This window comes from Camelus ferus, chromosome 4 (assembly GCF_009834535.1).
Source record: "Camelus ferus isolate YT-003-E chromosome 4, BCGSAC_Cfer_1.0, whole genome shotgun sequence".
NCBI classification, from domain to species: Eukaryota; Metazoa; Chordata; class Mammalia; order Artiodactyla; family Camelidae; genus Camelus; species Camelus ferus.
This window is the reverse complement of record NC_045699.1, coordinates 10,061,625-10,071,052: the sequence shown is the minus strand read 5'-3', so window position 1 is coordinate 10,071,052 and position 9,428 is coordinate 10,061,625. Positions and strand designations below refer to the sequence as shown.

Below are 9,428 nucleotides of genomic sequence, written 5' to 3'. Positions count from 1 at the left end.
GAGGTAGAGTGAAATGTGCACTCTGAGGATCAGTTCTCTGCCCTTCCCAGCCCATCTGCCCCACACCCCAGGTAGGGAGCTGAGGCTGGCTTGTTTGATGCTTTTAATATCATTATTTGTGTTACACGATACACAACCAAGGATGATGGTCAATACTGCGATGGAAATGTTAAAAAAAATATTATACACGGCTCATGTCTTCCACACATCTTCCTGGAAATAAATTAGTGAGCGCGGAGAAACCTGGCTGGGTGGCCGCCAGAGCTGAGGGTAGAGGGAGTGTTAAGGCAGTATCTACAAGGGGGAAGGTGACAGGGGGCACACTAAGGCCTCGATTCCTCCCCTCCAACCTCCCAGGCAGGGAGGAGGGAACCATGCACTCTCCCTAGACCCAGAAGGTGCTGGCTGCCAGCTTCCTACCTCTCTACACCACTCTCACTGCCTTAGTTGGAAGCCCATGCCTGCCAAGGAACTAGGTATATCTTCTGGGGAGGGAGCCTTTCCTATGTTCCTCAGGGCCAGAGGGGTTGAGCAGTGGGCCAGAGACACACAGCAGGTCAGCAGCAAAGGCAGGGGTCTAAATGAGCCCTGGTAAGAGCTCTTCCGGGAAGAGAGGAGGTACCATGTTCTTGAAGAGTGAGTTGAGGAGCCTAGGGTGGTGGTGGTAGTAATAGGAAGCTTGGCTCTGGGGCCCAGATGACTGGGGGTAGGTGTGCTGACCAGGGTGGGAGAAATAGGCTCTGATGGGGGCCAGCATTGGCCTTGTAGATGCCTTCTGTGTCCTTGCCTCCCTCTGGCATGTTGTCATCATCTCACCAGGGTCCCTGCACTAGAGGAGGTAGGGGTGGCTTGGAGGAGTTGAGGGTGCGGAGCTGCACCTCAATACAGCAGAGCTGGCAGGCCCTGGGTGTGGTGCAGGGAGAGTGCTACCCTTCCTAAGCCAGCAGCCTTACGCTTTCTTCTCACTGTCCTCTCCCCCTTCCAACTCCCACCTCCCAGGGGAGTGGGCCGTGGCCGTGTCCTGCACATGCTTGTAGCATATGAGTGGTGTATATTAGAGTGGATACACCAGCCAGTGTCGGGGGTCAGCATGGAATAATGGCCCTGGAGTACGGGGTTCGTGGGACATGGACCTGAAGAGGCGGAGGCTATCTGTGCTTCTGTGTTTCTCTGTGTGTGGTGCAGGTCAATATTGCCACCCCAGGGGAGGGCCTTGGTCACCTCTTCCCTCTTGATTTTCATCCTCAGCTTTTCTGGCAACTACTCCTGCCCCTGCCACCAACCAGCAACAGCAGAAGAAGCAGCAGTAAACACATTCTGACTCATAGACACCCCACACAGCCACACACACAGTATATATCCACACACACATACACATTCACAGACACACACACGGATTCCCCAAAGATCTGCAGGTATTCATACATACGCAGGTCCAACAGGAGCCGCCCCCTCTCCTTTCCACACAGACATGCAACTCAGGAAGCCCCCAAAGACACACAGACCTCCCTCTCCACCTCTACAGAAATTCCTGTGAAGAAATTCCTTCAGATTTGAAAGGACCTTAAAAATAATTTCAGATGCGGTTCATTGTACAGTTGAGGAAGCTGAAGCCCAGAGAATGTTAATTGTCTTGTTGGAGATAACGGGGAGAGTGCCAGAACCAGGGCCAGAACCCAGGCTTCTGACCCCCAGTCCCCTGCACTGCTGAACAGCCTCTCACACTGTTAACAGGCCACACAGTCACTTCCCCACCATGGACACCCCAGACATCTGGAGAGACAGGCCCAATGCAGAGAGACAGACACACACCCTGACAGCCTCAGGCACACACACATTCTGCCAAGCTGTCCCTACCATACACATGCAGTTACTGTATTCTCCTAAGCTGGCTTCCTTGAAGATTCTTACTGGGAAGCAGCCTCCAGGATCTTGGGCTGGAGTGAGACGGGAATGGGGCATTCGAGGCCAGCCTTACCTCCTGCTTCCAGCCTGGGACAGAGACCAATGAACAGAACAGAAGTGTGTGTCAGGGGGTGGGGGGCCCAGAGAGATAGAGGTATTAGGGGCAGGTGAGGACAGATCATACCAACCTAAACTCTGGCCTGTCCTTAAGGCCCACCACACCCTCCACACAACCCAGAGAGCAAGGAAGGGGGTGAATAGGGCAAAGAGGTGGGAGAAGGCAGTGATCTGATGGGTGGGGGGCAATATCCCACTGGGCAGCTTTGCCAGGCTTTCCATCTGGAGATGAGAGAAGAAACACAGATGGTACATGGGCCAGCAGAGGGGCGTGTGGAGGGGGCTGGGCCCCGCCCCTACTGCTCTGGGCCTTTCTCCCTCCTAGCTCCTTCCCTTGTCAGGCTGGGGCTGGGGGGGTTCATGGCTTCGCTGGGGTGGGGCCAAACCCCTGGCTTTGTGCTCCCTCCCCCTACTTGTTACTGTTGACCTCCTTGCAGTCCCGTCACCGCTTTCCTCCACCGGACTGCAGCTTCGGGGAGGGGGCAGGTTGCTGGGCGAGGTCCCCCCAAGTAACTGAACAAACAGCCCCCTCCCCTCCTCAGCGCCCCGCCCCCCTCCCCGGGGTGGAGAGAGACCCGGTCTTGGTTTCTCCGGCTCCATGAACACACAGAGGTACACGTCCTACCATAGGAGGAAGCAATGACTGTTACGAGGTTGGCGACTCCAGGGGGCGTGGGGGCCAGGGGCAGGCAGACGAGCTGGGGAGGGGTTGGCCCCTGCCCGGTCCAACCTGGCCCCTGGCGACCCCACCCCGGCGGCCGCAGCGGCCCCGCCCGCTACTGAATGTGGCAGGCGGTGGAGGACGTGGCCTGGCAGCACATGCAGGTGGGGTTCACGGACTTGGGGGGAATGAGGTCCAGGTCCTCGTCGTCAGGGATCTCGTCTAACCGGTAGCCGTCCTTCAGCAGCTGAATGTTCAAATCTTGGTTGATCTGCTGTAGACAAAGGGGGGTGGAGGTCAGGCTCAGAGCGATACGGGGGCACCACCCCCGACTGGGGTTACAACCCCAGGCCATCTGCACCCAGCTCTGTCCTATCCCAGGTCTCCCTGAAACCCAGGGCTTTGCACAGCCTTTGGCCTCAACCTCAGTTCTGGCCTCCTTTACAGGAACATCCTTGTGGAGTCTGGCCCTGCTACATACCCTATTCCATTCTAACTTCCCATCTCAGGCCCTGCCTCTATTTCAGGCCTGCCCCCATAAACTGTTGCCCGTATTTCACACCCCATTCTATTTAAGTCTCTGTTCCAACCAAGTTTGAATACAAGCCCCGCCCCTAACCCTGGGCTCCCAGCATTAGAGGGACAGAGTCCAAGGCCTCACCTTTCTTTCACACCAGATCTTATCCCAGGCCCCACCCCCACCATGAGCTCCACCTAGCTTTGCCCATTGCTCCTCTCAGGATGTGATTTGGCATTGGTCCCACCCTTCTCCTAGATGGACGCGGTCTGGCTCAGGGGTGTCCAGGGCGGGAAGGGGTTGGGGCCTCACCTCAGCAGAGGAGTAGCCAGAGGAGGAATATCTGGACATGTCAAAGTCATCATCACTGGCCGTGGAGGAAAGAAGACAGGAATTGATTCCCAGACATTAAAGGGAAAACTCCCTGTACTCACCGCCCCCATCAAACAATACCCCAGCCTTCCCCCATGCTTCCAAATAAACAGCAGGATCTAAATAAAAACTGTGCTTGCTGTGGAAATGCAGTTTAAGACAGGTTCCTTAGCCCCACCTTTCTAAATAAATTGCCTTAACCTCCTTCTAATTCAAGTTGCTACTCCCCCACATCCCTCCCCAACTTTTTTTTTCTAGGCTCAAATCACCCTGGTTGTTGGGTTTTCCCAAAGTCCAGGTCTAGCCAGGTGTGTTCCCAGCAGTAGGACACCTCCCTCAGAGGGGGCAGGGCAGCCATTGGATCAGCTGTCCCAGGCCAGCAGCAGACTGCACAGCCCCCTTTTCCTCTCTCTGCTCTCCACTGTCTCCAGGTAAAAAGTTCCATTCCTTGGGGAAATTTTTGGAGAGCTCCTGGCTGAGGAGCACCCCAATTCTGACAATATAGCAGGTGTGGTCTGTACAGCCCACTTGTATGTTCACACAGGTTCCTATGGCTTGCCTGGCTGCCCCAATGTCCCCGTACATACCTGTCCGTGTCAAGGGCTACCAGTGGCTTCTCGTCTGGGCTCTGGTCAAGCGAGGAGTAGCCTTTATTGGGGACGACCAGCCTGGGTGGAGAATTTTGGAGATTGGATTGGAAGCTGGAGCATACAAGCCTGGCAAGGAACTGGGTTGGGCCCTGTCCCACCAATTCCCTCCCCTCTCCCACCCACTAACCCCCTCCCCCCACCACCTCGGATCCTGTGAGACTCTCTCCTGTCAGAGAGGAGATGGGCCTGAGGAGGGAGGGAAGAAGGGAGCCTCAGAACCAGCAGAGATATGCTGGCAAGGCAAGGTCCAGGTCAATTTGCGGGGGAAGGGAGCCTCTACCTTGTCCGGGCCATGACATTGTTCTTCTTGGGCTGCTGGTTGACGGGGCTGCCCATGCTGCCATTCTTCAGGGAGCCCTTCCGGGCCAGCTCCCTCTGCTTCTCTGCAGGGGAACATGGGAAGGAAGCTGTGTCCTGCCCTCAGGGCCACCCTGCCTTACTGCCCAGGGCAGCCTGGGCTCGGCCTCCATGGTGAAACCTCTTGCTTCTCTAAGAACTGAGGCGGGGATCCAACTCCAGGCCCTGCTGCTCAGGAGAGACAGTACTTGGCCCTGCACAACCTGAGGCAGATAGTGAGGGGCCACAGGAGGAGGCTGACCCCTGTATTCCAGGAGCTGTACTCCCAAGTGGGGCAGTTAGTGTGTGCCTGATGCCAGAGAAAGGTTGGAGAGGGAGAGATGGAGCAGAAGGATGGACCAGTCGGGGCTTCCTGCCGGTGACACCTTGAGCTGGAGAGAAGAGGGCAGTCTAGAAAGGAGGGATAGTATACACAAAAATGCATTTAGGAGTGAGTGTCATAAGTGTGGGTCTGGATGGGATGGAGGGGTGAAGATGGAGGGAGGTCAGGTTGGAACAGTAGAATACATTTATTCAGCCATTTGTTTTTTTGGCCAACATCTGTGTCACCAGTCATGTCTCAGGTCCTGTGTAAAGGGCTGGAGGCTCCCTCTGATTGCAGATTCAGAGTATGAGGGCCTTGAATGCCAGACAGGAGTTTGGGATTAATGCAGAAGTAAAAGAAACCACTGAAAGTTGTGGAGTGGGAGGGGCAGTACGGGGCTGGCAGGGTAAGGGGCAGGAGGCTGGGGGGCCACTCTGGCTAGACTAGTTCTGAATTCTTCAGAGCCTATGAATTTCATGGAGCTGGCCACCAGGTGACCCATTGCCTGGGTGGCACTGTTACCAGTAGCCAGGAAGCTGCCTGAGCCTTGGAGGAGGCCTGTCTCAAGTAAAGCCCAGATGTAGGGAAAATGAGTGCTAGGGGAAAGCTCTCATAAAACAATCATAAGCTCCAGAGAGAAAGGATAAGATGGGCACTTCCAGCTACTGTGACTCTGGAATTTCCCCAACCTCCATGTCTCTTTGTCTCTTATCTTTCAGTCTCTGATCCTCTTTCCTTGCCATGGCTCATCTGAAGCCCTCAGTCCTGACCCCCACCCTTTCCAGCAGGCAGCAGCTGCCATTACCACCCCAAGCCTCTAGGGGGTGCAATTTGCCTTAAAGTTGCTGGTGGTGATTTTCCTTAGAGCAACTGGGACAAGGTTGCGAATTTTCAGGAGTTTTGGTGGTAATGTAATGGACAGGGAAAAAAAAAGTGTTACTTTAAAAGAATGTTGAAATTGTTTCACATAATGAAAAAAATGCTAACAATAAACTGGTAAAAAAAAAAAAACCTATGGACTACTATGCAACCATTTACAAGAATGAAGTCATTCTCTGTATACTGATACTGGAAGGGGTTCTAAGACATTAAGTGGGGAAAAAAACCCCAAAAATTTCAGAAAATGTGTACAGTATGATACCACATGTTAAAATACAAAATAAAACTAGAAAAAGCTTGAAATGATTATCTCTGGGGAGGAGAATGTGATGGGGGAGAGTAAAGGAGAAGTTATACTTGTTAAAATACTTGTGTTGTTAAATTAAACAATAATAAGCAAATAAAACTGGCTGCAGTTTGAGTCTGGTGTCCTAGGAAGATGAACAAATTCCACTAAAAGCTCTCTTGTTTAGAAAAACAGCCTGAGGGGCTCCCTGGATGTGGTCTGGAAGGAGAAAAGCAAGGTTAAAAAAAAAAAAAGTTGACTAACATAACAGGGCTCTGTGAAAAGGAGTCCTGGCAGCTGCAGAGGGAGAAGGTTTTAGAACAGATGGGAAAGGGCTCTTAGGAATAAGGAGGGGCCCAGTATTTGGTGGGCAGCTGGGGCCTGAGGTGAAAATGGGCAGGAGGGTGGCGGGGATGGCAGAGAAGTTGTGAAGGATAGTGATGGCTTATATTTAATTGTAAAATTTTTCCAGGATGCATACTGTGTTATAATTTCTCTTCATGAAACCAGTTTTTACAAATTAAAAGTCAGTGATATATGGCACACTTAGGTGAGTCCAATTTTGGTCCCTGAAGGGCGAGAGAAGCAGTGCTGGGCATAGGGTGACGTGGCTGCACGCAGTGCTTGGGAGCCATGTAACTTCAAAGGAGCAAACAGCAGCCTAAACTTACTTTGGATTGCACATGAGATAGACCCCAAGGGAAAGGTGAGTCTAGAAAGGGGAGGAGATATTTGGGTTTATTAAGAAATTAAGGGAAAGCTCCCCCAAACAGGAGCTAACCAGGCCCTGAGATCTCCAGATGGGCCAACGTTTGAATGGGGAGAAGGACTCAGCTTCTAGGCTTTGGGAGCCTTGTTCCTTTCTATGCCTCAGACATAGCAACTGACACCCCACCTCTAAGGCAGCTTCCTCTCAGCTGGGTTGATGTCTGATGGGACTTCCAACCCTCTCTCTGGGGTTCCATGCTTTTATCACTGTAGCTATCCTCCAGAATACCTGGAGCCTTCTTAGCCTCAGAGATGCCTCTAGAGTTTTGGGCTCCTGTAGAGAACTGCAGTTTCTCTCTTTGCTTTGCTGGAGATAAGGTGCCTGGCAGTGCAATGACTGTGTGGCTGGAGTCTTGGAATCATTTAGCCTGAGTTGGTTTCTTGGTGGCACCTCATTGCAGACCCAGCCCAGAGCACCTTGTCTGTCAACTCCCCACATCTCCCTCATCCCCCAGACACACTCACCCAGCTTCACTTGGAGCGGGGATGGTTTGTAATTCATGGCTACTGACTCACCCTCCCGGGCGTCACAGTCTCCGTCTGAGATAGAGGCGGCGGCTGGGTCCTGGGAGGAGAAGGCAGAGAGATAGGGAGTTGTTAGGAAATGGACACCGGGGGCTTCTCTTACCTATTCTCTCTGGGTGTTTCTCCCTGGCAGCAGGCAGGGGATTCAGGGAGGGAAGGAGAGACTCGTCTTTTACAAGAGCCAAGGGTAGAAGCTGGGTAGAAGAGCCAAGGATCTTGGTCCCACTGATACCCACCTGGGTGCCTGTCTTTTAAGTCCTCTGTGATCTGCCTCCCCCAGAAAGCCTACTGTGATTCCTTAAACCTACAGGGCTACCTTCTCCAACCTCCCATACTAGTTGCCCTGCTCCCTCAGAGCCTTTCCTGTGTACTTGTTTGGGAAGATCTTTCTAGGTTCCTGTGAGTTTAAGTCTGGATTAAGGTCACTCTCAGGTGCTCCCTGAGACAGGCCTTCTCCCTCTGTCTCCCCTAGCACTGGATGATCCCTTCCTAGGATCCAGAGAACTGACTGGCCAAACTAGGCTATACTTCAAGGCTGTAGCCCCTGCAGTTCTCAGGAGGACCTCTCCATTTCACAGATGAGTCCTGAAGAGTGTCTCCTGCGAGAACCTGAATGTTTGGCTGGGGGTGGCAGGTGAGAAGACAAATAATGACAAATCAGCTGGTGGCCAGCTAGTCCTGTATTGCCCAGATAGAGCTTGACACTATAGATGACCAGGAAGGTAGGAAAGCATGCATCCTGTGCATTGTCCAGGGTCTGAACCGTTTCAGTCTCCCTCACTGCCGTCCTTACTGACTTCTTCCCATTGAGATCGGCACTGTGCTGCCCAGAGTCTTACTCTAGCCTCACTGTCCCCTCCAAAACACCCACACCTCTGCTACAAGATCCAGGGCTTTGGCGCCCCCTGCCTCAGTCTGTTGGAAGGGGTTGGAGTCATTCACATTCTCCCTGAGAAACCGATGACCACTCACTGATATGGATTCCGCCACCCTAGCTATCCGCCTGAGACCACAGGGTGGTAAGCCCAAGGTCAGGTTTGCAGACAGGATCCAGGGCTGCGCCTGTTCTGCCTCCGGGGATGTAGAGAGCAGACAGATAGGCAAGTAGAATGCTCCAGAACTGGCCCCACAGTGCCAGACCCAGGGATCTGAGTGGCTTCTGGTGACGCATCAAGGGAAGGATATATAGCCATTATGGTGGCTTCTCTTCCCTTTAGAATGAAGCAGCAGGGATGAAAACTTGCTTGTCACTAAGGGGAAAGGGAAAAATCTAGAATGTTTGGGAAGGAAGTCCTGGCCTTGTCTATGTTCCTTCAGGCCATCCAGAGTGCAAGGGCCTGGGTGAGCTGTGTTGCCACAGTGGTTAGTGAGTTCCTGAGGGCAGAACCTGGGCCTCTGACCTCTGCTCTGATTCCCATCCTTAGCTGTGGTTGAGGGGGAAGAGGTGGGAGGGTAGAAAAGGTGGGGGTTGCATTGCCTGCATCCCAGGCAACTTCCCATGCCACAGACCTTCCCAGTCCTTCATCCTCTACCTCCCTGGCTCAGATCCTCCTCGGGAGGCTGCTCACTGACAGCACCTGTGCCCTGCAGCCCCGGAGGAGGGGCCTCTAGTGGCTCTGACAAGCCTCTCTGTGGCCAAAACAGCCTTGCAGGTGCTGCCTGCAGGGAACATGGAGACCTGACAGCTGGGCTCTGGCTTTCCCCTTAGGCAACATGGAGGGTTCACTCCCAAAGCAGCCTGAGGGAGGCCTCTCAAAAGGTAAAACCCATAAACGTGCCTGTGGGGCCTTACCAGGGAAGCATTGGCAGATTTCCAATTTACTTTTTCTATAGCATTTGTCACATGTCACACATATCATCCATTTGGAAATGGTTTCCTCCTCTGGCTTTCGGGACACTGTGCTCCTTGGCTCATCTTGCCTCTTTGACCATCATCCCTCCTGCTCTTAGCCTTCCTCTCTCTGCTTGGGGAAGCCTGATGTCTTCCATGGTTTGGATTAACATGTGTATACTGGTAACTTCTAAATCTATGGCCTTCCAATTGTACATCTGTCTCCTCTGTAACCCTCCACTCCATTCATCCACAA

General features: G+C 53.0%; 1 protein-coding gene across 6 annotated transcripts in view; it reads right to left on the bottom strand.

Annotated features, from left to right (window-relative positions):
* Window positions 1-90: 90 nt before the first annotated feature.
* FAM219A (family with sequence similarity 219 member A) overlaps window positions 91-9,428 on the bottom strand; it is a 49,452-nt gene continuing 40,114 nt past the window's right edge. For 2 of the 6 annotated variants that reach the window (XM_032477551.1, XM_032477553.1), the window contains exons 2-6: window positions 7,282-7,381; window positions 4,503-4,605; window positions 4,160-4,240; window positions 3,513-3,567; window positions 91-2,957 (exon numbers count right to left, since the gene is read on the bottom strand). In XM_032477551.1, coding sequence (XP_032333442.1) covers window positions 2,799-2,957; window positions 3,513-3,567; window positions 4,160-4,240; window positions 4,503-4,605; window positions 7,282-7,381 — 498 coding nt within the window. In that variant the 3' untranslated portion in view covers window positions 91-2,798. The remainder of the gene's footprint in view (window positions 2,958-3,512; window positions 3,568-4,159; window positions 4,241-4,502; window positions 4,606-7,281; window positions 7,382-9,428) is intronic. The other 4 variants (XM_032477556.1, XM_032477554.1, XM_032477552.1 and 1 more) reach the window with 3 other exon arrangements.